The sequence below is a fragment of the Cucurbita moschata genome, unplaced genomic scaffold (assembly GCF_002738365.1).
Source record: "Cucurbita moschata cultivar Rifu unplaced genomic scaffold, Cmos_1.0 Cmo_Scf00017, whole genome shotgun sequence".
Lineage (NCBI taxonomy): Eukaryota > Viridiplantae > Streptophyta > Magnoliopsida > Cucurbitales > Cucurbitaceae > Cucurbita > Cucurbita moschata.
The window spans coordinates 1,333,943-1,360,419 of record NW_019268533.1 but is presented as its reverse complement, the minus strand read 5'-3'; the positions used below and the strand labels follow the sequence as shown (position 1 = coordinate 1,360,419).

The window sequence follows — 26,477 nt, the reverse complement described above, 5'->3', positions numbered from 1 at the left end:
GGGGGGGGGGGGGGGGGGGGGGCGGTGATAGTGAGGGTTCAAGGCAGCCGTAAACGAAGAAAGAAAGGAGGCGTTGTGCAGAGAATCCGACGCTTCTATTCGGAGTTTGGCTCGAGCTGGAATCTCTGGTGCACGCACTGTATATACATCTCACTCTAGGGCTCCCCTACGACCTGCGTGGGATAGAGACCTGACCTCCGTCCCTTAACATGGATTTCTGAATTCCTAGTAATGGACCTTTTTGCCCTTTTCCCTTCCTAAGGCCCATTGGGCTTCTTCTCTCTCTCTCTCTCTCACCTTCACAATTCCCTTTTCTCTCTCCCGCCCCGTTTCAATTTGGTTTCTAAGCTTTTGCTCGACGACGTAAACTAATCTTACATTACCGAGTCGTAGAAAAATGATTCGATAGGGTAAGCGTTCTTAATAACGATTGGTTGTAGTAAAGCTACGATAGGTTAGTAACTTCAGATAGCGATTATATATTAGTACTGTATAGTTTGTGTTCGACTACAAAAGAATTATATGGCTTCATGATGACATCAATGCTTGACCCTCTTGACTAAGAACTGAGCTCGGGTTCCTTTTGTGTATCTCGAGTCTTCTTATGGGTAGTATGTTTTAATTTTTTAGCTCGAGTTCCTTTTGTGCATCTCGACCCTTTTTATAGACAGTATACTTTAATTTATTAGTTCTTCAATTTTAGTATATTGCGATTTAGTCCCTATATCTAAAGTCAGTAATAATTTAATTCTTATCTTTCTTAAACCTCAACCTAATAACGGTTCATCCCTTAAATTCCGTTCATATTTTCCAATCAATCTCGCTCGACCCATTTCATGAACATAACAATATTATAACATAACTTATGTCATATCGTCGCCAAACAACAGTTTATGACCTAAAATTTCATTCATGTTTTTCAATCAATCTAGCTCGACCCACTTCATCGAACTAAAGTACTATAACGTAACCGTTCTCATCAAATTGTCCCAGATTCTCTCTCTTTCTTAAACATCGGCCAAGTAACAATTTATGACATGAACTTTCGTTCGTGTTTTGTAATCAGTTTAGTTCGACTCGTTCTATCAAAATAAAATATTGAACGGACAGATTGTAAATTTTAATCCCGATATAAATTCAATAATTAAACTTATAAAAGTCAAATATACCATGTATAGTTATATCTGTGAAAGATTCCCATGGTAAAAATCTGATTTGTTTTCAATTCAGGTAAAAAAGGTAAAAAGTAATAAAAATGGCAGTACAATTTAGTCAATTTAAATATTTAATTAATTTTGTAATTAATAAAATTAAAGAAAATTAAAAAGGGAAATAATTAGTGACCTACATTATTGATTTTTCGTTTAAATAAAAATAAAATTAAAAGCAATAAATTAATCTAAAATTATCTGTTTTCCACTGTTTATTATAAGTAAAAAAATACAAAAATAAATATTATAAATATTAAGAAAAAGGAAAAGTGAAATTATAATATTTTACAATAAATCAAGAATAGCGCATTTTAGCAGGACGCACCATTAAATAGCATATTACAAGATTATATTTCATTTTTATTATTATTATTACATTACACTAATTTTTTTCTCCTTCTAATTTTTCCGACCGGCGATCGAGGGCCTCCAGCTCCAAATTCCTCGCCGCCACATCTTCGGAGCCAGAGCCGGCTCCGGCCCGGATCTAATTCTTCCACGTCCATCCTTTGGATTTCCCCAATTTTATGAACCCTAATTTACTCTTCTGTGCACTTCCAGTGACATTTTCCCCTATTTTTTGAAAAAGCGGGAAAAATCTTTTTTAGGGGAATTTCGTCTGTTTTCGCGGGAGAAGGCTTGTTTGAGTGGGCTAGTGCCTCTGGTACAGTGAGATTTGCCCACAGGTGAGCTTAATTTTGCTTGATGTTCTAAGTACACGTGGCGATCTGGATAGACACCACCTCCATTTTGTTTGCTCGGATTTCAGTGAGCTATTTTTAGGTTTTTTTTCTTTTTTCCTTCTAATTTTGAGGGATAAAGTCTTTGTAGCGTATGGATTTTGTACATGTGCTGTTCGTATTTTGAATGTATTTCTTTTTGGCTGCGAATTGAGGAAATTTAGCTGAATTTTGTCATTTCGAGTGGATATGGATTTGTTGCGAAATGGGTTTCTATTTTTTTGTTTGAATGCTGAGGAATATGAAGATGGCGATGGGATTTTGTGCTTTTTAGCTGCGATTGTACTCTAGTTATGGAGAAATGTGAATGTCGATTTTGTCAAATTATTTGAGATTGGGACTGGTTGATTAGTTTACTTCAAAGATCGAGATTCTCGAGGCTCTGATTTTTAAATCTGATTTTCTTTTTCCGAGTTTACTGTAGCTAGCTGCTAAACAATGCATGAATTTCCAGTTCTAGATCTTGTCTTTTATTTTCCTTCCTTGTTACTTGCCATAATGAGAATTCTCGACTTCATTGACTCTGAGATTTATCCTCTTTCTGCGTTGAAAATAAACTCTGCAGGTATTGGAACGTTGACATTGTTGCTAAATTATTAAGGAACGTGGAAATGTGGATATGTTTGAGAATGTGGCTTCATGAGCTGTTAAGAACAACAACTCACTGGTCGTAGCCTTTTTTGTCTCCGTGTTCTTAGTCTTTCACTGATTTAGATTTGTAAATGGAAGTAAACAAAGAGGAGGCTCTTAAAGCAAAAGAAGCTGCTGAGAAGCGTTTTGCCAAGCGAGATTTCAATGGGGCTAAGAATTATGCGTTGAAGGCTAAAACTCTGTTCCCAGAGATGGATGGGATATCTCAAATGGTGGCAACTTTTGATGTTTATGTTGCTTCTGAGATTAGGTGTAATGGGGAGATAGATTATTATTCTATTCTAGGATTGAAGCCTTCTGCCAAGGAAGAGGCTATTAAAAAACAGTATAAGAAGATGGCTGTGTTGCTACATCCTGACAAGAACAAGACCGTCGGGGCCGATGGCGCGTTTAAGCTCGTTTCTGAAGCATGGGCTCTACTTTCGGATAGTTCCAAGAGAAATGCATATGATATCATGAGAACCACACAATTGGTATCTGGAGTCAACCACCCACACTTATCTTCAGCTCATGGTTCTGCGGCTACAAGTTTTAACAACTATACTAATCTGTCCATGTCCCACGGTAGACTTGATACCTTTTGGACTGTATGCACCTCTTGTAAAGTGCAATATGAGTATCTTCGGAAATACGTGAACAAGAAACTTCGGTGCAAGAATTGTCGTGGCGTTTTCGTTGCTGTCGAAACTGGTGCTGCCCCTGTGAATGGTTCTTTTCCTTACTGCTCTTGGTCGAATGTGGCTGGTAATCGATATGGAAGTCATGGATTTGAGGGAGTTACGTATATCCCAGGAGATTCTAGCTTTTTTACTGGGCATGGTTACGAATATGTTTCGAACATGTCGTTTCAGTGGAACTCGTCATCTGGAGTTTATACTCAAAGCTTGGGCTCAAATGGACCGTCGTTGGTGCCTATTGATAATGTTGGTCAAGCCAATGGACATTTCAGTACGTCAGGAGTGAAAGACAAGGCGAGAGTCAATGGAAAGCGCGCTACGAAAAACAAGGGGGGCAATATGAATGCTAGCACACCCTTTGGCTGTAATGAGACTTTGGGATCTGATAGCAATGGAGGTGATAAGAGAAGGAAGGTAGTCGTGGAAGCCGGGTTGAGAAACGGCTACATGGAGAAGGGACCGCTGCCTGGTTCGGATTCAGGATTGGCTAATGGAAATGTTAGTGTTAAGCATGAGCCTGTAGGTTCTTCCTCTCCAACTGAGGCTTCAGCTAAGCGCACCCCTATTCCTCCTGCATTTGACGCCAGAAAGCTGTTAATTGAGAAGGCAAGGACTGAAATTCGCAAGAAACTGGAAGAGATGAGGATTTCTTCAGCCAATGCTGCTGCACTTGAGAAATCAAAGACGGAGCCACCTCAAGTCGGTCGGGTTGGAAAGACTGGACGAGCACCTAAAACAGCTAATTCTGAGGTATCCGGCCGTTGGTTAGAGAAAGATAGAGCTGGACCAATCTCAATAAACGTACCTGATTCCGACTTCCACGATTTCGACAAGGATCGCTCAGAGGAATGCTTCAAAGCAAAGCAAATATGGGCTCTATACGACGAAGAAGATGGTATGCCTCGCTTGTACTGTCTGATTCGCGAGATCATTTCAGTTAAACCATTTAAGATTCTTATTAGTTACTTAAACTCCAAAACTGATACGGAATTTGGATCAGTAAACTGGTTGGAATATGGATTTACAAAATCATGTGGAAATTTCCGTGCTTGGAACTCTGATGTTATTGAACATATCAACATCTTTTCTCATGTCTTAAGCCGTGAAAAAGCTGGCCGGGGTGGCTGCGTTCGGATATATCCTAAAAGTGGAGACATTTGGGCTGTATATCGAAACTGGTCGACAAGCTGGGACAGATCAACACCTGATGAAGTGAGGCACCGATACGAAATGGTCGAGGTTCTTGACGATTACTCGGAGGAGCTTGGTGTCTGCATCTGCCCCCTTGTCAAACTAACTGGATTCAAGACGGTATATCAAAGAAATGCAGACAAAGATGCCATTCGATGGATTCCCAGGAAAGAGATGCTACGGTTTTCACATCAGGTACCCTCTTATTTACTCAAGGGAGAAGCCAGCAACTTGCCTGAGTATTGTTGGGATCTCGATCCGGCGGCCACTCCCGACGAACTTCTCCACACTGCAAAAGAAAATGAAGGGTTGACTGAAACCAGTTGAGTTTAGCTGGAGAAGAAAAGGAAGATGATAATGGGTTGGAGTCAATCTGAGCAGTCTTAACCAAAGTTAGGTCTAACTGTACAAATATGTCTCAAGAGTTTGGCCAAATGCCATTACAGACAAGACGAGTAATCTACGGTTGATTCGGATTAATGTGTACCGAGTCGAGTCGAGTCGCTCCTATGACGACGAATCTAGCTTCAAGTGAATGCTTTTACAGAAGAAGAAAGCAACTTTGAGGCTTGTTATCCTGCACTGCAGCACAACAATACAATTATTATGCTACGTTCCCTGCTTGTTAATCAGAAGAGCTTTGCTTTTTTTTCTTTTCTTCTTTTTCCAGATTAGCTGTTCTTACTTTGTTCTAATGGAAATGAACGAGAACTTGGTTGTTTAATCTCTTGATTTTGTTGTAAAATTTGAAGCTTCAATGCTTTGAGGTCTCATTGCATACGACAAAACTACTGTTCATCCGATTTTGCTGATGCTACACGGGTTAAAATTTACCGTAACCTATCATCTTTAGAGGGTTGAAAGTAATTACCGTATCACTTGAAATATCAGAGCCTATTTAGTTTGAATTCCGGATTCACTCAATGTCTCGATAGAATCGTTCTTGAAAACCGAACTCGAAAGTTAGAACTCTTGTCCGTTAGCTCCCAGCTTTCATTAATAAGCTTTTACCTTAGGTGTTTCGCTGCTAAGTACCATTCTATCCATTCATTGTAAAGTGAGCTGCTCCTGCAGTGAGAGCGGGTCGTTGCGTGCCGATCAGGGGATGGACTAGGAACTAGGAACGGTTCCTTTGAGGGCCTTCTCTAGGCATCGAATAGCCAACTCAGCGGGTCGTTGCGTGCCAATCAGGGGATGGACTGGGAACGGCTCTTTTGAGGGCCTTTTAGGCATCGAATAGACAACTTGGGACTGGTCCAGACATGGAAAATAAGCTTTTAAGGAAGAGAAGTCAACCCGTTGACCGGTCAGATGAACAGCGCCGGTCAATCAAGAAGCCAGAAGAAGACCCTTTTTCTATTTCTTTTCCTTTTCCACTGTCTTCTCTTTATAAGCCGATATGTCGGCCTGTGGACTGAAAGCAAGGAGAGCGACAGGTCGTTCTAATTTCAAACCATCGTCATCATATGTGGAAATAAAAAAGGGGAAATTAGAAAGCCCTTCACAAAACTCTTCTTGAAGTCACTCCATTTCAAGCCCAGAAAGCAAAGAACAAGATGAACCCACTTCACTGGCACAAAGTCGCTGGGATTTCTGGTAATATCACCCCCGATTCTCCTGCTGTAGATTCTTGATTTGGATTTTGATTCGATTTCGGCGTTAAACAGGCGTTGCAGCTCTTGGATTGGGCACGTACGGTTCCCATGTCTTCAAACCCCAAAATCCGGCTTATAAAGAGGTTGATTTGCTTCATCTTTCGCTGCTTTGAATCGATTTGATTTTGATTGTTTTTTTTTCTCCTGTAAAATCCTGTGAAGGTTTGGCAAACGGCGTCTCTGTATCATTTGGTTCACACAGCGGCTCTGCTTGCTGCCCCTTCGACCAAGAACCCTAACATTGTAAGTTTCCCCCCTTTTTTCATTCCTCGCGTTTGCAGTACCGTTTCTGGATGTAAATTTTCTCCTTCTGATCATTTTGGGCAAGGCTTATTGATATCAAACGATTATTCAACTCGACCTAACCTGAAAGTAGGAACTAATCTTAAGCTTTAGAGTATGGTGGAAATCAAAGCACTAGATGTTGTGTTTGAATGTTTTGAATCCATTCAGATCTTTTTTCTTTCCCTGGTATAAATTCTTCACATGTTAGGTGGATTCAGCTATAACATTCAAGCCCACAAATAAAACTTGCCATATGTGTATACCCAAACTGTCTCGTTTTATTACCATTTGATATTTTGTTTTTGGAAATTGTGCTTATTTTCTCCAATTTCTTTACGAGGTCTTCATCTTTGCTAATTAAACACTTCAAATCTTAGTCAAATTCCAAATATATAAACAAGATTTTAAACTATTTTGTGGATTTTAAGAACATATGGCAGAATAAAGAACTCATAGGTAGAACTTTTATAAACTCGCTTTCAAAAAACTTAATGGTTACGAAGTAAGACCTGAACTTTTAGTTTTTAGATTTCGCATTGATTTGATGGAAATTAATATTTAAGCTTATCTACAAGTCTAGCTTCTTCCCCAAATGTGTATATATCTATCTATCTATATATATATAGATATATATATAAAAGTATATGTATATATATATTGTCTAATATATCTTATAGGTAAAAGGGTACACACACATAATTTTATCTATGTCAATGTAAATGAATGAGGAACACACGTTAACGAATGTTTTAAAAGATAAAGTTACTCTTCCAAAATTTCCCTAATATTTAAGTTGGTTTTGTGTTTTTCCCCTACTTTGATGGGTCCTTTGATGCTATCTTTATGTTTTTTTTTGGACAGTTTGGAGGCCTTTTGACTGCTGGAATTCTTGCATTTTCGGGCACGTAAGACCCATTTTTTGTTTCATCTTTGATGTTTGTTTGGATCTCTCTCTCTTTTGTTTCTATTTGATTTCGCATTCATGTGTCTAAGTTTCCATGATTTACCTGTCACAACATTTCTCAATCTGAAGCTGAATTCATATTCAGTTTTCTTTTGCCCTTTTAACTGATAAGCACAACATTTAATTGATATGATGAATTATACAAAAGAGAGAATAAAAATCCCAAAAAACACTTGATCGACTGATGAGTTAGAAAAGAAAAGCTGTTGAGTTGGCTGAGAAAAATTGTACATGAAGTGAGACTAGTAAGAAGTATGAGACGAGAAAAGATCACCGATAGGAGAAGCTATTGAGAAAAATGTGTACATGAGAAAACGGGCAAAGGGTAATTTATGAAGGAAAAACGTGTACGATGAGAGAACTTAGTGAGAGAAGTGAGAGATTAGATGAAGAAAGTTTGTCTGAAAGAGATCGATTATGAAGTGTTTGAGCCTAATGCATATGATAAACCTCACCCATTAGTGACTCCCTTGCAAAGCACCTCGTTATTAGTTGTGAGATTCCACATCGGCTGGAGAGGAGAATGAAGCATTCCATAAGAGTGTAGAGAGAAGTGAGAGATTAGATGAAGAAAGTTTGTCCGAAAGAGATCGATTATGAAGTGTTTGAGCCTAATGCATCTCATAAACCACACCCATTAGTGACTTCCTTGCAAAGCACCTAGTTATTAGTTGTGAGATCCTACGAAGCATTCCTTATAAGAGTGTGGAAACCTCTCTATAGACGCGTTTTAAAACCTTGGGGGGAATTCCTGGAAGGGAAAGCCCAAAGAGGACAATATTTGCTAGCGGTGTACTTGGGCCGTTGCATTAGTGCTTTGACTTTTTTTTTTTTTTTTTCCTTCTTTTCGTTTCTTTCTTTATTGAATCTGATCCAAAAGGGCTTAAAAAAGGCATGTAGGACTGATTGAGCATAGAACAGCTTTGGACTCAATTGAAATCTCTTCCAGTTTCCTTTTAGCAGGTTCATATTGAACTCATGTCTGTTTCAGAGATGTATAAGAATGTGTGCTTCCATTGCAGGTGCTATACTGTGGCCCTTCTTGAAGATAGAAAATACTCTACCTTAGCTCCATTTGGTGGCTTTGCTTTCATTGGTGCATGGGCTAGCTTGCTCTTCTAAATTTACCCAGTTTCGATATCTTTTCGATTACTTATGGCTTCACGTATACTTCTGCACATATTCTGTGAAGAATTTCGATGTTTTTCGATAAAAGATATCCGAATCTCGGAAGCTTACTCATCTTCTTCCTCTTCCTCAGATTGTAAAAACGTGAAAGAATCCAAGTGCAGTATAAATGGAATAGTTCATTCATGAATTTAGAGGCAAAAAAATGGTTCAGAATAAAGGGTAGATTCATTAAAATCTAGTTCATTGAGCAGAAAATTAGAGGAATTTTTTTTTATTTAAAATGTAACTATTGGATATATTATGTATGTAATAGATTTCTGAACGATAGAATTTTCATTTTTTAATTTTAATTTTAATAAATTATTAGTTATGCTAGACACAAATTAAAATTTTAAAGTCCTATTAGAAATAAATTTTAATTATATATTTAATTGGTTAATTAATTAAAATTTTAAAGTCTTATTAGAAATAAATTTTAATTATATATTTAATTGGTTAATTAATTAAAATTTTAAAGTCTTATTAGAAATAAATTTTAATTATATATTTAATTGGTTAATTAATTAAAATTTTAAAGTATTATTAGAAATAAATTTTAATTATATATTTAATTGGTGCGTCAAAGAATCTATAAAATACAAAATCCATTTATTTAATAGATATGTATGAATTAATAGATAAATTATATTTGTACTTTTAAGAATTAAAGAAGGATTAAATATTTGTAAATTTAAAAGTATAAAAATCAAATTAATAATTAAAAAAAAAAAGAGGGACGGCGGATCGCAGATGGTCAGTACGCTTGAGCACACTCGATCACTCCCATCTCCCGCCAGAGCTTCGTGCTTTCCGCGTTCATTTCTTTCACACTCCAAGCTTTAAACCCTAAACCCCGAAATCCAATTCTTCTTCTTCTTCTTCCATTTTTCTGTGTAGTATTCAGCAATGTTCTCTCCTGGGACGAAGAGACGCAATTCAAGCTCCAGAACAGGTCGAAGTTTGGCCCCGGCCCTGTCTGATTCTCCTATTACACCAATTTCTGCCGTCCGTAAGCCAGTGCTCGATAATCTGGTCCCCAACCGCCCCGGCACCGGCACTCCGGCTCCTTGGGCTCCTCGCTTATCAGTCCTTGCAAGGTATTAGTGCTCCCATTGCTGTACGTGTCAATCACGATTGCTTGTCAGAGTTCTAACTTTACTCATTTCAGAGTATCGACCCAGTTTTTATGTTCGATTCATGAAACACAGTGGTAATTAAGTTCGTTTGTGCGAGTTATTGGCAGCAAGTTGATGAAATCTAACGGTTAATCATTAAACGGGGATTGCCCTTTTGGCGGTTTTCCCCGATGTCTGGTAATTGGAGTGGGTTGTTGGGTTTTTTTAGTGGTATTTCGAAAATTTTTAGAACAAAAGTAATCTGACCAAGTATAAATCATAATGTGACACTTTTTCTTTTTTTTTTTTTCTCCTATTGATTTGTGCGAATCGAAAGTGCTTGTAAGATATGTGTTATGAATTGGCTCAATAGTACCCTTAGGATGGTATTAATATGAATGTCTTGCTCGTAAAATTATTTGCACCTCCTGAACTAACTCTGACCACAATTTCTGTTTTAATTGAAAGGTGCATTTCATTCATTCGCTTATATTTTGCTTCTTGCCTCACAACTTGCTCCAATATGGAGAATGTTTAATTTATTCTTTATATTTTCCTAGAATTTCACCAGTTAATAGAAGTGATAAGGAAGATGAGACAGATCCAGTTCGGCCTGTCTATGTTGGAGAGTTCCCCCAAGTGGTTCGTGATGAGCAGGCCAGTCTGGTACAGCAGTTTGCCACAAGTAATGATGTTTATTGCAGTAAAAAATAGTTTATAGTTCTTGATGCTACTATTTTCTTGGAAACATGATAGGATTTTTTCCTTGCAGGTGGTGCAAGCGTGGCAGGTGGAATGGATGCCGAGACATCCCTTGCTTGGATTATATGCCGAGACAAGCTTTTTCTTTGGACATACTTGTTACCTGTGGCCACCATGAAATGTGTTGTTCGTGAACTTCCAAAAAGAATTTTAGACAGTAAAGATATTGGTAGAAACAACAATGATCATTGGTTGCTCAGCGTTGTTAGTTGGGATAGCCAAAATCAAAGTTCAAGAAAGTCAGTTAAACACCAAAACTCCGTTGCCATTATAATTTGTAATAAAAAAACAGGAGCTATTGTGTATTGGCCTGATATCTTCTCAGATGGAGGAAGCACTCCAATTACCTGTCTAACATCTTCTCATGAGCCAGCGGCAATTTCATCAAAAACTTCAATTTTTGATGGGAAAAGCACTTCACTTGGAAATCAAAGTCTGAATAGACCATGTACATTCAACTCTTTGATTGCGGCTGCGGTCCCTGATTCCCAGTACGTTTGTGTTGCCCTTGCATGTAGTTCAAATGGCCAGCTTTGGCAGTATCGCTGCAGCCCTATGGGAATTCAATGTACTGAAGTACCTCAAGATATATGTGGTCTTCGCTGTCAAGATGATGGTAGCTGTCAAAATCTTGTGAGTGATGGATATCCAAGGTCTCTAACTTGGTCTCGTTCTCACCTTCAACTGGATAAATTTAACAGAAAGTTTTTGCTTCTGACAGATCATGAGATACAGTGTTTTTGTCTTAAACTTTTTCCTGATTTACAAGTGTCCAAGCTCTGGTCCTATGAAATTGTTGGTACAGATAGTGATTTGGGCATTAAAAAAGATCTAGCTGGTCAGAAAAGGATCTGGCCTCTTGATTTGCAGGAAGATGAACAAGGCACTGTCATCACCATTTTAGTTGCCACATTCTGTAAGGATCGCATTAGTAGTTCGAGTTATATACAGTATACCCTTCTTACCTTGCAATACAAATCTGGGGCAGGAATAGAGGCTAGTGGTGATAAGAGGATACTGGAGAAAAAAGCCCCAATACAAGTTATAATTCCAAAAGCAAGAGTAGAAAATGAAAATTTTTTGTTCTCCATGAGACTTAGGGTAGGGGGCAAGCCTTCGGGATCAGCCCTCATTCTTTCAGGTGATGGAACGGCAACTGTCTCCCATTACTATAGAAGCTCCACTCTGCTGTATCAATTTGACTTACCTTATGATGCGGGGAAAGTATTAGATGCTTCAGTTCTTCCATCTACGGAGCATGGTGAAGGAGCTTGGGTTGTACTAACTGAGAAAGCAGGAATTTGGGCAATACCTGTAAAAGCTATTGTCCTTGGTGGAGTTGAACCTCCTGAACGTAGTTTGTCACGCAGGGGAAGTTCAAATGAACGATCTGTGCAAGATGACAAAAGAAGCCTCAATTTTTCTGGCAACATTGCGAGTACAAGAGGTAGTCTTGAGGTGCAGGATGTTGTGGATAGGAAAAAGGCTACTATGTCTGGGATGGCACATCGAACAGCTCGAGATGAAGAATCAGAAGCTTTGCTGCGTCAACTTTTCCATGATTTTCTGTCATCTGGTCAAGTAAATAACTCATTTGAAAAGCTGAAGAATTCTGGTGCATTTGATAGGGAGGATGAAACAAATGTTTTTACGCGGATGAGCAAGTCAATTGTTGATACTTTAGCAAAACATTGGACTACAACGAGAGGTGCTGAGATTGTGTCGATGACTGTTGTTTCTACTCAGCTGATTGACAAACAGCAGAAGCATGAAAAGTTTCTCCAGTTTCTTGCTTTATCAAAGTGCCATGAAGAGTTGTGTTCTAGACAAAGTATGTTTCGACTCATTTTTAATGCTAATTCTCTGTGGTATGGCTGTAGATATTTACTTTTAGATGCTGAACCTCTGTTAAATTTTCACCTCATATATGTTTTTTGTTATCTGTTTTTTTATATTGGCACAAATGGTCTAGATGCTCTTTCTGTGTCTTCAGATGTTTATTCTAGGACAAGAAATTTCTATTTTTCCTGACATTGGTTGAAGTCACATTGGAGTTGGTTTGATTTGGGACTCAGTTTTTGTTCTTGGAATGGGAAGGTTATCTTGTGAAGATAGAATTTCAAATTCAAATTAAAGAACTTAAACTCTGGTCCTGGTGTGTAGGAAATTCTTTGCAAATTATCCTGGGGCATGGAGAAAAGCTTGCTGCGATGATTCAGTTAAGGGAACTGCAGAACACAATTTTCCAAAACCGTTCAAATGGACTTGGTTCCTTGAGTTCTAATTCAGAAACTCCAATGTCAGGTGCTCTATGGGATCTTATTCAATTTGTTGGAGAGCGAGCTCGCCGAAACACTGTTCTTCTAATGGACAGAGATAATACTGAAGTGTTCTACAGTAAAGTTTCTGAATTAGAAGAAGTATTTAATTGTTTAGAAAGGCAGCTAGATTATGTGGTAAGTGCAGACGAATCATATGCAGTCCAGAACCAGAGAGCTTGTGAAATCTCTAAAGCATGTGTTACTATCATGCGTGCGGCTGTGCAATATAGAAACGAGCATCAGTTATGGTATCCTCCATCTGAAGGCCTAACACCTTGGTACAGTCAATTGGTTGTGCGGAATGGGCTATGGCACATTGCTTCTCTCATGCTTCAGCTTTTAAATGAAGTTTCTGAGCTTGATACATCTGCGAAATCTGATTTATATTGCTACCTGGAACTATTAACTGAAGTTCTTCTTGAGTCACATGCTGGAGCTGTCACTGCAAAGGCAGAGCGCGGAGAAAAAACTGAAGGTCTTTTACATGAATTTTGGAGTCGAAGGGATTCACTCCTCAGTTCTCTTTATCAAAGAATAAAAGATTCCGTGGAAGCTGAGCATAAGGTTATTTTCTTGTGTTATGTGCTTCCTGTGACCAAGGTTCTAGATCTGAGTTCATATTGAAACACATGGTTTTGCAGGATTTTAGGGGAGATTTGGTGGAGCAAAGGGTAGAAAGCCTCAGGAAGCATTCATCACGTCTGTTAGCTGTTGCAAAACAGCATGAATGCTACAACATTTTATGGAGTATCTGCTGTGACCTTAATGATTCAGAGCTACTCAGGAATCTTATGGTGTGTAGTTTTCTGTTATTTCAATGCTTCATTTGGTTTTTCAAATTTATATGTTATTCCTTTTGTTATATGGTGCTTGCGTTTGATTGTTTATCATGGATGGTGATGCAGCATGAGAGCATGGGGCCTAAAGGAGGGTTTAGCTACTTTGTTTTTAAAAAACTTCATGAAAATAAACAGTTCTCCAAGCTTTTAAGACTTGGAGAAGAGTTCCATGAAGAACTCTTGATATTTCTAAAGGAGCATCCAGATCTTTTGTGGCTCCATGAGTTGTTCCTTCATCAATTTTTCTCCGCCTCAGACACTCTCCACGAATTAGCTCTGTCCGAAGGTGATGGACCTGTGTCACCCCCTGAAGTTGAGACAGAAGTTGAATCTGACCGTTGTAATTTGGAATTAAAATTGGCAGATCGAAAACGCCTTTTGTACCTCTCAAAGATAGCTTTAATGGCAGGTATTGCTCATCTCTGGTCATGTATTAATCCTATCCTTTCCTGCAGTGCTTTGTACATTTCCTTGCTAGTGTCCTTTCTCAAGTTCTTAACATACTTATTTTGTGCATTGCTAGAGGACCTTTTTTTAAAAAACAATTTTATATAAGAAATCTTCGTTTCGCATGAAGGGAGGAATCTCCCTCTCTCAATGCGTCAGTCAATCTTTTAGTCGACTAGCTGACTTCATTAAATATCAGAGTTCTTATCCAAAAAAATATCGAGTATCAGAGTCGATCTTTCCAGGATTCCTCATTAGATGTTGCTTGTAAGTTATGCCTACCAGCTCTTAGAAATGGACTCCCTTTCTAAGAGCATGTGTATTGCCAAAGTGATTCAATAGTTTTTCTCTGTGCTATGTGATTCTTCAATATTGAAGAAATACTGATAAAATGTTTATTTCAGTATTTCTATCACTTAAGATATATCCTCTATGTATGTTAGTATCGTTATTCTCTGATATTTAATGGTGATTGGCCGCTTCTGAAACCCAATTATTTTTATTAACATTGTTTTTTATTTAGCAGCAGCAGGTAGAAATACCGAGTATGATAGTAAGTTGATGCGCATTGAGGCTGATGCAAAGATACTTAAGTTACAGGTTGGTTTTCTTTTTGAAATGGTGAACTTGATTGAACCTGCTTAAATCTTTACATCTTTGTCAGCTCTGATTTTTTAATGATTTCATCTCATCATATTCATATGATATGTACAGTTCTATAACTTCCGTTGAACTATTGAATTTTGTTTTATTCTGATCTTAAAACTACAGAACTAATGATGCTTTCTTAATGTTATGCTTTAGAGCACCAAAGGCAAAGTTGAGAATATCAACTCAATCTTAAATGGGGAACCAAAACTTCAATTACTTCACTTTTAACTAATAGAGATTGAAGAAGAGAAGAATTCATCTCTAATTACTTGCCGTTCTGGAAATAGTTCATAGAATTGAGATTAAAAAAATGCTCGTCTGCCCTTTGAGGCATGGGAACTACCCAAAACATTTGAATGTGATTGATGTAGCAGTGTAGCTGTGTTAAACATGTTAGCTTAGAAGCATCAAGCTCTTTCTTCATTTGATCTTGTCCGTTTCCTGATGGTTCCACCTGATCCATTGTCTCTTATAGGAAGCCATTTTAGATCCCTGTCTCGCCATCGAAACAGAGCAGAAGCTCGACTGCGAGCTCCTCCATCCCGATCGCCTTATTCAACTGTGTCTCAAAAGCAAAAACCCAACACTCTCATTGATGGCTTTCGACATTTTTGCCTGGACCAGTACATCGTTTCGTGAAACCCACCGAAAGCTTTTGGAGGAGTGCTGGAAAAATGTTGCAGATCAGGATGACTGGAATCAACTATATGAAGCATCAGTTGCCGAAGGATGGAGTGATGAAGAGACAATGAGAAACCTGAGAGAAACAGGTTTGTTCAAAGCTTCAAGCAGATGTTATGGACATGGAGCAGCAGAATTGTTTGGAGAAGGAGGATTTGATGCAGTATTGCCCCTAAGACAAGAGAATCTTGAAGGCTCTATTATGGTGAAAGACTGTGTAGGTTCTGTAGAGGCAATTCTGATGCAACACAAACATTTTCCTGAAGCAGGGAAGTTAATGGTGACTGCCATTATGTTGGGAGTGGAGGATTATGATAACAGAGTGGAAGATGATCCTATTTTAGTGGATTAACTTCTGCCATTGCCTTTGCCATCTTCTTAATTCTGTAAATTCTTAGGGTTTCTAAAACAAAATTCCTTTGATTGGGATTTGTTTTGTTTTTTTTGCCTACTTTTCTTTGTTGTGCATCTTTACAAGATCCTTCTACAGTAATGACCTGACAGTTGTGAGACATGCTTGGGAAAATTGCTTCTAGATCTTTTTGTTTCTTAGAACTCGAAGCTCGAAGCTCGGGTCGGATAAAACGAACTCGTAAAGAACAACTTGTTTTGTACCTCAAAGTATGATTTGGGGAATTTGAGAACTTTGATTGGTTGATCTATAAAAATAGATTAGGACCCACGAATAAATAGTTGTTTTTGTTCAATTTTAGTTTCGAACTTCTAAATGTTTAAAAGTTAGTTTCAAGTTTTGCATTGTGTTTTTAACTAATTTCAATAAAACTAGAGGTGTTTGTGAGTGGGGGTTGAGACAATTTTTTAGGCTTCACCCTATTTTTTAATTTTTTTTTCAATCCAATCAACTCTGGCTAAACCCGATTAGTAATTTATTTAAAATTTAGTTTTTAATTAAATTAAAAATTAATTCATAAAATGTTTATTTATTTAGTTTCAATTATTTAATTGAAACTTTCATAAATAAATAATAATAAAATTATAAAGTTAAATAAAAAATAATAATTATATCATTAGCAAAAAAATATATATTTTAAAATTATCAATAAATTCGAATTTATTCTATTAAACTGACAACTGACGAACTAGCTCAATTTATAAAATTCTCACTTAGCTTAATTTAAATAAATTTATAACTCAACAAAATTGTAAAAAATGTTATTATTAATTTAAAAACGTAAAAATATTATTATTAATTTTTAAAAAAATCGAAAATAGATATAAAAGAGGAGGCGATGTGTCGGTGAAGGTGGTTATATTTTTCTTTATATTTTAATTTCGTAAATTCTGTCTGAAACGTTATTTCAAATTTGTAGTGTTCAATCTGTTCACGTAACCCCATATCGACTTCGCTCTCCTCATTTCGTACGGTCAAAACGCGTCTGACACAAAACCAATTTTAAATTTATGATTTCATTTTTTAAATTCCCTTTTTACCCTCAACTAAAAATATCACAATTATTTTAAAATATATATATTTTTTAATTCTTTATCAAACTCCAACAAAAAAAAAAAAAATTATATAGTAAAGATCATGTCAGGTTGTTTTCAATTACTTTAATTTTAGTGCTTTTAAAGTACATAAAAGGTAAAGCTTAGAATAACTATTCCTCGATTTAAACCAATCAAATTATGACACGTAATTTAAATGTTTTAAATTATATAAAATGTCGAAATTAAACCAATCAAATTATGACACATATACATATAGAAGATTTGAGAGTAGTATGTAAAATTTTGATGGTTTAAAATTAAAAAAATAATCATAATTTTTTATTGTAATTTTTCGTGAACATTTTTTGAAGTTCAAAATTTAAAAGTTCCCGTATTTTTTTTTTCCCCAACCTTAAAAATTAAAAATGTATTATTATTATTATTATTATTGAAAGTTTGTTAGATTTTAAAAAATATATTTTTTATATGTAGTTTGGTAGTTGCAGTTAACGGTGCGAAAGAACAGTGGGAAGCTTCGAAGAAAGTGATTGGATATTACTGTAAGCGAGTCCGCTTCGCCTTACAAATGGCCGTAGAAGTTTCAAAGCTCATTAGTTTTCTCCGGTAGATTCATGGCGATGTTTCAAAGAACCGCCGGTGATGGGGCTGAACCGCTTCTGGTTGGTACAGCATCCAAACTGGTTCGCTTCCGGCAACTAGTTTTAAGCATACGCTTTGTACTCAGCCTGAAGCGAACCAGTTCGCCACCGCCGCCTTCGCCGTCGCCGCCGCCTCAATACACGGTTATTGACGTACATTTTGAAGACGAAAGGGATATCCAGAAGCAGCGTCTTAAGAAGATCGTGAAAGAGAAGAATTTAAAAGCGCTAAAAGACTTCGGCGGTGTAGAGGAGGCTGTCTCGTTTCTGCGTTCGGAATCGCTGCTACAGGTAACCATTTTTTCCTCTTCTTCTTGTAGCTACTTCACTAATTGTTGTTCTTCTTTTTCATTTGATTTTTGTTCCTTACGAGTATAGATCGATGCACAAACACTTCGTGGGTATGGATTCTGTGGCTCATTTCTCCTGTTTGTAAAAGAATTTTGCTGTGATTTATGGAACTCCTTAAATAGCTGGACAATCTTGTTCTTAGTAATTGCTGCTGGTTTGTCTTTTGCCATTGAATCATTAGAACAAGGACTTAAACATGGATGGCATGATGGTTTTGGTATACTCCTTGCAGTGTTCTTACTTGTATTTTTCCCTCCAATCTTAAGCGTTTACCGCAAAAGAGCTGACGAGAAAGAGCTTTTAAAGAATAAGAACATCTTGCAAGTGACTGTTGAAAGAGTTGAACTATGCCAAAGGGTCTCTGTTTCTGATGTTAGGGAGGGAGATATAATCCATTTGAAGAAGGGCGATCGTGTTCCTGCAGATGGGTTGCTTATAAGTGGCAAAAATCTGCTTCTGGATGAAGTAATCAACCCCCACATCGATCCTAATCGAAACCCTTTTCTATTTTGTGGCTCTGTGGTTGAACATGGTGAAGGGAAGATGATTGCGGTGTCTGTTGGCCATGACACAGCCTCTGGGAAAGTGTTGCATGAGCTGGTTACTCATCCTACACAGGAGACGCTGTTCCAATCTAGGATGAACAAGCCATATCAATTCTTGGAGAAGTTTAGTCTTACAGTGTCTTTAACGATTCTTGTTGTAGTTCTAGTCCGTTTGTTATGTAAAAAACATGATGATTACTACAATGATAGGCCTGAAACCAAGGGGAAATTAACGGCAGGCATTGTGGTTCAAGCCTTTGAAAGGATGTTCTTGAAGTTTGGGTCGAGAGCTTCCTTCTTGGCTACTGTTCTGTTAACCATGGTGATAGGATTACAGCATGGGATGCCATTTGCAATCACTCTGTCCCTCTCTTTCTGGAGAGAAAAGATGAGATCCCTCAAAGGAAACTGTCTGAATCTATCAGCTTGTGGAACTTTGGGCCTTGTTTCTGCTATCTGTATTGATATCACTGCTGAGTTATCATTTCACGAGGTGGAGCTCTGTGAGTTCTTTGTTGCAGAACAAAAGATCAACTCTGATATGGAGTTTCATACTGATATTTCTCAAAGCCTTGAGCTAGCAGCTCAAATTTTATATTCTGATCCCAAGGTTTCTGTTCATTTAGGGAATGATCTGGTCCATTTCTTGAAAAACAAATTGGGAGCTCCTGATCAGAAGTTTGACATTATTGATCATAAGTTCTTGAGCTCAGAAAAGGGCATTGGAGCATTGGTGAGCAAACGTAGTGAAATGGATACAGAAGCGAACCTTTTTCATGTGCATTATTATGGGGATGCATCAAGTATTGTGAGTATGTGCTCACAATACTATGATATCAGAGGCATAGTTCACGACATAGAAAACGAAAAAGACGTATTCGAAAACGTGATTCGAGAGATGAAACAAAGAGGTTTAAGACCCATTGCATTTGCTTGTAAACAACGAAGGAATGATGATCAGTTGTTTGAAGGAGAATCAAAGCTGCTTGGATTTATAGGTCTAAAATTCTCACATGAAAAAACACTAAATGCCTTAAGGGATCTCCAAAACATTGGTGCAAGAATCATACTAATATCAGAAGATGAGCTTTTTGAGGCCATAAACATGGTTAATGGTCTTGGAACTCAGTGTGACCTCAAGAACAACGTGGTTGAAGGTGAAAGATTTAAGGAAATAATGATGACTGATGGAACTGAGAGACATGAGCTGATGAAGAACATCAGTTTTATGGGAAAGGCAACCTCAGAAGACAAGCATCTGTTAATAAAAGAACTGAAAGCTGAGGGGAACATTGTTGCTTTCTCGCCTGATTTGACATCAAGGGATGTTCCAACTTTGATGGAAGCTGATATTCGGATTCTCCAAGAACATAGGAGCAGTAAAGAATCTAGAATGGTTGGTGATATCATGTGTGAAGATGTGACATCCTTGAACCAGACACTAAAATCTAGCAGGTGCATTTATCTCAACATTCAAAAGTTCTATCAAATTCAGCTCATTGCTTCAGTGTCTGGGCTTGTGATAACCTTGGTCTGCACCATGGTCTCTGGGAAGTCTCCCATAGCCACATTACAGCTTATATGGGTGACTTTGATTATGTGCCTTCTTGGAGGCTTGATGATGGTAATGGAGCTGAATGATGAGGAAGTGCAAGCCCCTCTTCAAGGGAGGGATAGGAATCAATCTCTCATAACTAAACTCATTCTGTACAAGATTGTAATCCATGTCCTATGTCAAGTGTTTGTTTTCTTGCTATTTGAGTACTTGGGACGGGAGATTATGCCCCACATGGAGGAGAATGTGAGGCATACCATGATATTCAATACCTTTGTGCTCTGCCAGATTGCTAATTTGCTTGCTGCTATGGGACTGGTGACGAATAGCGGAGCTTTTTTTAAGGCTGTGTTGCAGAGCCCGTGGTTTATTTTTTTTTTGGCGAGTGTGTTGGCTGTGCAGATGGTGGTGATTGAGTTTGCTAGTGGTGTTGTCAATGGTGTCAAGCTAAGCGCAGTGCAGTGGTCGTGCTGTTTCTTTTTTGCATGGCTTCTATTGATAGTGCAGTAGGGGCTTGATAAAGTTAAGTTACATGAAGTGACGGGTTGTGGTTGTTTCATTTATGCAACAGGGGCTAGTTTAAGTGGGGCGACTTCATTTATTCTTAGATGGTTACATATTTACGATGGAGGATTAAAATCTAAATTCATGATGTTTCTATTTTAAGTTTAAAGACTTTTTAAACTATTTGAATGTCTCGTGGAAGGGATATATAAAACAATGTATTTGTTATATTTGTAAAGTAACTTGGATAATATTTTAAAAATAGTATTTATGTTTTCTTTTTTGTAAGAGTGCAAAGCCCATCGCTAACAGATATTGTCTACTTTGAGTTATTACATATGGGTCTGTTAGAGAGAAAGGAATATTTTTTTTTCCAGATCTCACAATCCACCTTCTAAGCCTCCTTAAGAGTCCAACGAGAACACTGGCACATCAGTGTTTGACTCTAATACCATTTGTAAAAATCTAAGCTCACCACTAGCATATGTTATTTACTTTGGCTCGTTACATATCGCTGTCAATCTCACGGTTTTAAAACGTATCTACTAGAGAGAAGTTTTCACACTCTTATAAAGAATATTTCGTTCTCCTCTCCAACTCAAGTGAGATCTCACATTTTTAGATAGGTTTTACCGTTGGGAGAACTCTTCCTTCACTTTTACTCTCGTATAGTATATCTTTGCTCAAAGCCTCAAACATAGACAAAAAGAAAAGTAGTAAAAAATTTGAAAAAAAATTGACCGTTGAACTATGCCCCACACTACATGGGCTTTGTTGTCTCACTAGTTTGTCCAGCCCATTACAAGTAGCTGATTCATTACAAGTAGCTGATTTAGTACTTGTGGCTATGGGGGCCGCCCCACCAATATCTTGGCTGCCACTTGGCTTCACGAAACGCCATAAATTATCTGCATGAGAATCTGGGTTTGAGCAGAAGGACCAATAGGATGCTGCTGACGTGTAGTAATCCTGATCCACTATATCTTTCCATCTCCCATATAACCTCCATTTTCACTACCATCGTCCTCGTCTAAAACCGGCCAGCCTTCAGCCCCCCTTAAGAAGCTTCACACACAAATATGGCCACCTCTGCTATCCAACAATCTGCCTTTGCAGGCCAGACTGCCTTGAAGCAATCCAATGAGCTTGTCCGCAAGGTCGGCGCTTTCGGTGGCAGCCGCTTCACCATGCGGCGGACAGTTAAGAGTGCTCCACAGAGCATATGGTAAAATCCCTTCCATTCTCGTTTTAGCAGTTAAAATGTAACAGCCTAAGCCCACCGCTAGCAGATATTTTAGAATTTCTTTTTGGGCTTCCTTTCAAGGTTTTTAAAATGCGTCTAATAGGGAGAGGTTTTTACACTCTTAGAAAGAATACCTGGTTCCCCTCTCCAACTAATATGGGATCTCACAATCCACCCTTTCGAAGCCCCGCGAGGATGCTCGTTTCGAAACTGTTAAAAAAATTAGTACCTTGATATTATTTTCTGCATCTTCATGCCCCAGGTTGTCTCTTTGGCCATTTTTACCTTGTGCAGTAATGTATGGTGTTTTCCTGCAATGAACATGAGAAGTTAAAAAAAGATCAGTTAAATCAGCACAGTCCATTTTAAAGATGTTTAAACATTTATTGAATTGACTTGTGAGCACAGTTAAGTAGGAGGATTAACACAATTGAGGAGTAAATTTTCATACATCGGTGATCTAAGAACACAGAATTGTAATTCAAACGCCTGATTTCTTTACCTAACAGGTATGGGGCAGATCGCCCGAAATACTTGGGACCATTCTCTGAACAAACACCATCTTACCTGACTGGAGAGTTCCCTGGTGACTATGGATGGGACACAGCCGGTCTGTCAGCCGATCCCGAAACTTTCGCGAAGAACCGTGAGCTTGAGGTGATCCACTCCCGATGGGCCATGCTTGGTGCATTAGGTTGTGTCTTCCCTGAAATCCTTGCAAAGAATGGTGTCAAGTTTGGTGAATCAGTTTGGTTCAAGGCTGGTTCTCAGATCTTCTCTGAGGGTGGTCTAGATTACCTCGGCAACCCAAACCTCATCCATGCTCAGAGTATCCTTGCAATCTGGGCTTGCCAGGTTGTGCTGATGGGCTTTGTTGAAGGATACCGGGTTGGTGGCGGTCCCCTTGGTGAAGGACTAGACCCAATTTACCCAGGAGGCGCCTTCGACCCGCTCGGATTGGCAGATGATCCAGATGCATTTGCTGAGTTGAAGGTGAAGGAACTAAAGAATGGAAGGCTGGCAATGTTCTCCATGTTCGGATTCTTTGTCCAGGCTATTGTCACCGGAAAGGGTCCTGTTGAGAATCTCTTTGACCATGTTGCAGATCCTGTTGCCAACAATGCATGGGCTTACGCCACCAACTTCGTCCCCGGAAAATGAAGAAACGTGTCGTAAAAAACTCTGTTTTACCATGCTCAAAATTCTTAAGTTTCCTGAAAATCTTATGCTGTGGACTCCATTAGTGCTGATGTAATTTCTCTAGTAGAAACATCCATTAAAGTTCAAAGTTCTCTGTGCTATGTCTTCTTTTCACATATAGAATTTCAGCATGCATCTTGGCAAATGTTGCGTCCTATTCACAGTTTTTTTTTTTTCCTAAAAAACACAGATTGATTGATGCGTAGGAAACATAAGAGGTTGAAGAAGAATTTCAAACTGAAAACCTCATATAGCTTTCCAAGAAAGACCTACTATGCTTATTGCTTAAGATATATTAACTTGCAACAGTCGAATTTACCTGGCATCATGAGGACAAGGAACAGGAATTGTAACCTCCCGGTCTGCTGTAGTCAGCCTCACGGTGTGCCTGACTGGTGAGTCTGCCGTCTCAATGGCTTTCCCTTCGCTTGGGCCGGCTCCGAGGCTCTACCCTGGCTTTTTTTCTCATATCGCGCAAGCATCTTCGAGAGAGGGGCCCGAGTACATAGATGAGGCGGTCCCAGGAGTGAAAGACCATTCCCTTGTGCTCTGGAACTCCTTTACATCAGTTGTAGAAAAAATGTTCAATCTTGTGAAAACATAGTGTAGGCGAAACCTGGCAACCCACCCAGAGTTTGACCTTCTCCGAACTTTCCTTCTCCCAGCGGGATAAACATGATGCTAGTTGCTCAAGCAGGAAGGAAAGATTTACCACCAACTAAGAAGAGATGAAGTCACCAAAAATCCTTACAAGAACATGACCCACTTTTAAAGTGATGGAATCGACTACCATCTCTGATAATGATCTCACGGTTATAAATATCAGATATAAATTTAGTCACAGCATGGCAATCATTACAAATACGAAGATTCTTTATAATGCGGATAGGACTTCCATGCTTGATATTAAGAAGACCAAAAGCTATTGCTAACCTCTCACTGTGAGTTTCAAGTTCTGCTTCTTTCTCATTATCCTCTTCAAGGCATAACAGAACTTGCGTCGTGTCGGGAACGTGTCCCGCTACATTCAACTTCTCTTTCATCTCATGCAGCTTGACGTAGATCTCTTCGGTTTGAGGATGTGACCTATCTCCCACAATGAATTCATGGATTGAACCTTGATGCTCAATGGAACTGCATCCTGGATCCTTTCTGATTCCTTTTTTCTTCATCATTTCTCTAACTTGACGAACTTTTTCCCACAAGCCAGTTGCAGCATACATGTTCGAAAGAATAACATAACATCCAGTAGTATCCGGTGCTAAATCCATCAGATGATGAGCTGCATATTCCCCCATTCTTGTGCTACCATGTTTCCTTGAACCACTTAGCAGACTCATCCAAATTACATAGTTTGCTTTGATGGGCATTCTCTCGATGGTATCCTTTGCCTCTTCAAGGTATCCAGCTCGACACAGAGCATCAATCAAGCAACCGTAGTGTTCAATAGAAGGCTCAATTCCAAAATCATCTGTCATTGTTTTGAAGTACCGACGCGCCTCTTTGGCAAATCCTGCATGACTACAAGCATTCAACACACCAATGAAAGTAATAGCATGTGGCTTCAACCCAGTTCTGCACATTTCATCAAATAGCTCAAGAGTTTGCTCCACCAAACCATGCATTCCTAAGCCAACAATTATAGCCGTCCAATGCCCCAATTTCTTCTTGGGAATAGACTGAAAAACTCTGAGGGCATCCTTAATGCTGCCACACTTGGAGTACATTTCTATCAGCGATGTGCCGAGCACACCGTCTGTTTTGAATCGATTTTTCACTATATAGGAATGAACCCATCTTCCATTCCCAAGACTAGCCAATCCTGAAGCTGCAGAAAAAGCTCCAAGGAGAGTGGCATGATTGGGTGATATATCTTCTGTCAACATGACCTCAAACAGCTTCAAGGCTTGAGTGAACTGCTTGTTCAGCTCATATCCAGTGATCATTGAATTCCATGAAACGTGGTTTCTCTCTGGCATCCGATCGAATAATTCTCGTGCCGTGTTAAACTTCCCAGCTTTCATGTAGCCATTAATCATAGCATTCCAAGATACAGAATTTCGAGTAGGCATTCGATCAAACACGTCTCTAGCAGCCTTGAGCTTCCCACTTTTAGAAAGCCCATCAACCAGAATAGTCCATGAGAAATTATCCTTCTCAGGCATTTCATCAAACAACTCCAGTGCAAGTTCAATTTCACCACATCTAGCATACCCATCAATCAAAGAATTCCATGATACTACATCCTTATCTTCCATTCGATCGAACACTTTCCTACACAGCTCAATCTCACCACATTTAGAATACATATTAACCAAACTACTCAAAACAAACTTATCCACACCAATCCCAATTTTCAATATCAACCCATGAATCTGTTTCCCTTCCTGTAGTGCACTCAATCGAGCACAACCCTTTAGAACACAAGGCAATGTAAAAGAATCAGGCATGAACTCACAGAGCAATTTGCAAAACAACGCAATGGCATCATTTGAACGTTGATTCTCAATGTAGCACTTGATGAGCATATTCCAAGAAACCAAAGTGGGTTTTCGAATCCAGTCAAAGAGGGATTGAGCATATTCGAGATTGTTGATTCTGGGATTTGCATAGAGAGCCAAAAGACGAGGAGATATCGAAGGGTGATTCAATGAGCCTGTTTTGAGCGAGAGAGCGTGGAATTGCTTCGCTTCTCGTTCAGTTTCGCAGTTTTGAAGAGGAAAATGAAGGTTGCCAGGGAAAAATGGCTGGAGGGAGTGTGAAAGTGTAAGAGACGGCATCATAATTGTATTGGATCGAACCAGAAATCAAAGAATGGAGCTCCGTTATGAACACCCAGATGATTTAATGATCAAGAAAACCCCTTTGAAAGTTCGAAGATATTTAAAATATTTATATATATATATATAAATTATTATTTTAAAAAAATATATATATATATAATATATATATATATTAATTATTTTTAAAAAAATATTAAATTTCATTAAGACTAATAATTTATTTTTTAAATACAATTTGGCTCGTATATTAATAGTAGGAGCATTTTTTTTTTTTTTTACAATATTATTTAAAATTTAAAGATTATTTATACATAATTTTAAGTTAAAAAATATTTTATAAACAGAGATATATATTTTTAATTTAAGCGCAAAATAAATTCTAGATCCTTCGTCTATTCACGCTGCCCAATCCCCATTGCTATATAAATCAAACTCTCCTCTAGCCGCTCGTATCATTCGCTTCGTCTTTACGGCTTTACGGAGCTCCCTTCTTCGGGGTTTATCCTTTTCAGATCTGAACTCTCATCTTCATCGCTGTTCTTCTTTTGTCACAGATTTATTACAGACTGATCTCTTTTGAAGATCCGTTCCTGTTTTTTTCTCTTTGTTTTGTGAATTTATTTTGAAATGGATGTATTTGAGGCTTCATAATCTGGTCAGTGCGGATTTGATCTGTTCCCATTTGACTCGTTCCCTTGAAGCAATATCGATCGTGATACTTTTTCTCAATCTCTCCCTTTGCTTTCTCTTATAGCGCTTGGGAGAACACTGGAGTAGCTACATCTTCTATATCTTTCTGCTTTCTCTTCATTTCGTTCTGAAATTTCT

General features: G+C 38.3%; 6 protein-coding genes across 8 annotated transcripts; 5 read left to right on the top strand and 1 right to left on the bottom strand.

Moving 5' to 3' along the window:
- Positions 1–1,574: 1,574 nt before the first annotated feature.
- On the top strand, positions 1,575–5,270 carry LOC111455385. The gene is made up of 2 exons (XM_023097025.1): positions 1,575–1,897; positions 2,517–5,270. The coding sequence occupies exon 2, from the start codon at positions 2,674–2,676 to the stop codon at positions 4,795–4,797; it is 2,124 nt and encodes a 707-aa protein (XP_022952793.1). The 5' UTR covers positions 1,575–1,897; positions 2,517–2,673; the 3' UTR covers positions 4,798–5,270.
- Positions 5,271–5,902: 632 nt separating this feature from the next.
- LOC111455589 (transmembrane protein 256 homolog) lies at positions 5,903–8,739 on the top strand. Its single transcript, XM_023097308.1, has 5 exons — positions 5,903–6,066; positions 6,138–6,208; positions 6,288–6,368; positions 7,272–7,315; positions 8,397–8,739. The coding sequence occupies exons 1-5, from the start codon at positions 6,027–6,029 to the stop codon at positions 8,494–8,496; spliced, it is 336 nt and encodes a 111-aa protein (XP_022953076.1). The 5' UTR covers positions 5,903–6,026; the 3' UTR covers positions 8,497–8,739.
- On the bottom strand, positions 7,212–25,713 carry LOC111455587 (pentatricopeptide repeat-containing protein At1g08070, chloroplastic-like). 2 transcript variants are annotated; one of them, XM_023097305.1, is made up of 2 exons: positions 23,186–25,713; positions 7,212–7,222 (listed from the first exon to the last, which is right to left on the bottom strand). In XM_023097305.1, exon 1 carries the CDS (start codon positions 25,647–25,649, stop codon positions 23,601–23,603), a length of 2,049 nt encoding a protein of 682 aa, XP_022953073.1. In that variant the 5' UTR covers positions 25,650–25,713; the 3' UTR covers positions 7,212–7,222; positions 23,186–23,600. The 2 variants fall into 2 exon arrangements, with proteins under 2 accessions (XP_022953073.1, XP_022953072.1); XM_023097304.1 differs by lacking the exon at positions 7,212–7,222 and adding an exon at positions 22,929–23,043.
- LOC111455584 (nuclear pore complex protein NUP133) lies at positions 9,299–16,042 on the top strand. Of its 2 annotated transcripts, none has more exons than XM_023097301.1 (8): positions 9,299–9,641; positions 10,220–10,344; positions 10,432–12,252; positions 12,585–13,306; positions 13,384–13,536; positions 13,648–13,990; positions 14,552–14,628; positions 15,155–16,042. In XM_023097301.1, the coding sequence occupies exons 1-8, from the start codon at positions 9,451–9,453 to the stop codon at positions 15,710–15,712; spliced, it is 3,990 nt and encodes a 1,329-aa protein (XP_022953069.1). In that variant the 5' UTR covers positions 9,299–9,450; the 3' UTR covers positions 15,713–16,042. The 2 variants fall into 2 exon arrangements, with proteins under 2 accessions (XP_022953069.1, XP_022953070.1); XM_023097302.1 differs by having other exon boundaries at positions 9,300–9,641; positions 14,555–14,628.
- LOC111455586 (putative calcium-transporting ATPase 13, plasma membrane-type) lies at positions 17,325–20,592 on the top strand. Its single transcript, XM_023097303.1, has 2 exons — positions 17,325–17,759; positions 17,847–20,592. The coding sequence occupies exons 1-2, from the start codon at positions 17,442–17,444 to the stop codon at positions 20,427–20,429; spliced, it is 2,901 nt and encodes a 966-aa protein (XP_022953071.1). The 5' UTR covers positions 17,325–17,441; the 3' UTR covers positions 20,430–20,592.
- LOC111455588 (chlorophyll a-b binding protein 151, chloroplastic-like) lies at positions 21,426–23,011 on the top strand. The gene is made up of 2 exons (XM_023097306.1): positions 21,426–21,648; positions 22,176–23,011. Exons 1-2 carry the CDS (start codon positions 21,503–21,505, stop codon positions 22,825–22,827), a joined length of 798 nt encoding a protein of 265 aa, XP_022953074.1. The 5' UTR covers positions 21,426–21,502; the 3' UTR covers positions 22,828–23,011.
- Positions 25,714–26,477: the final 764 nt, after the last annotated feature.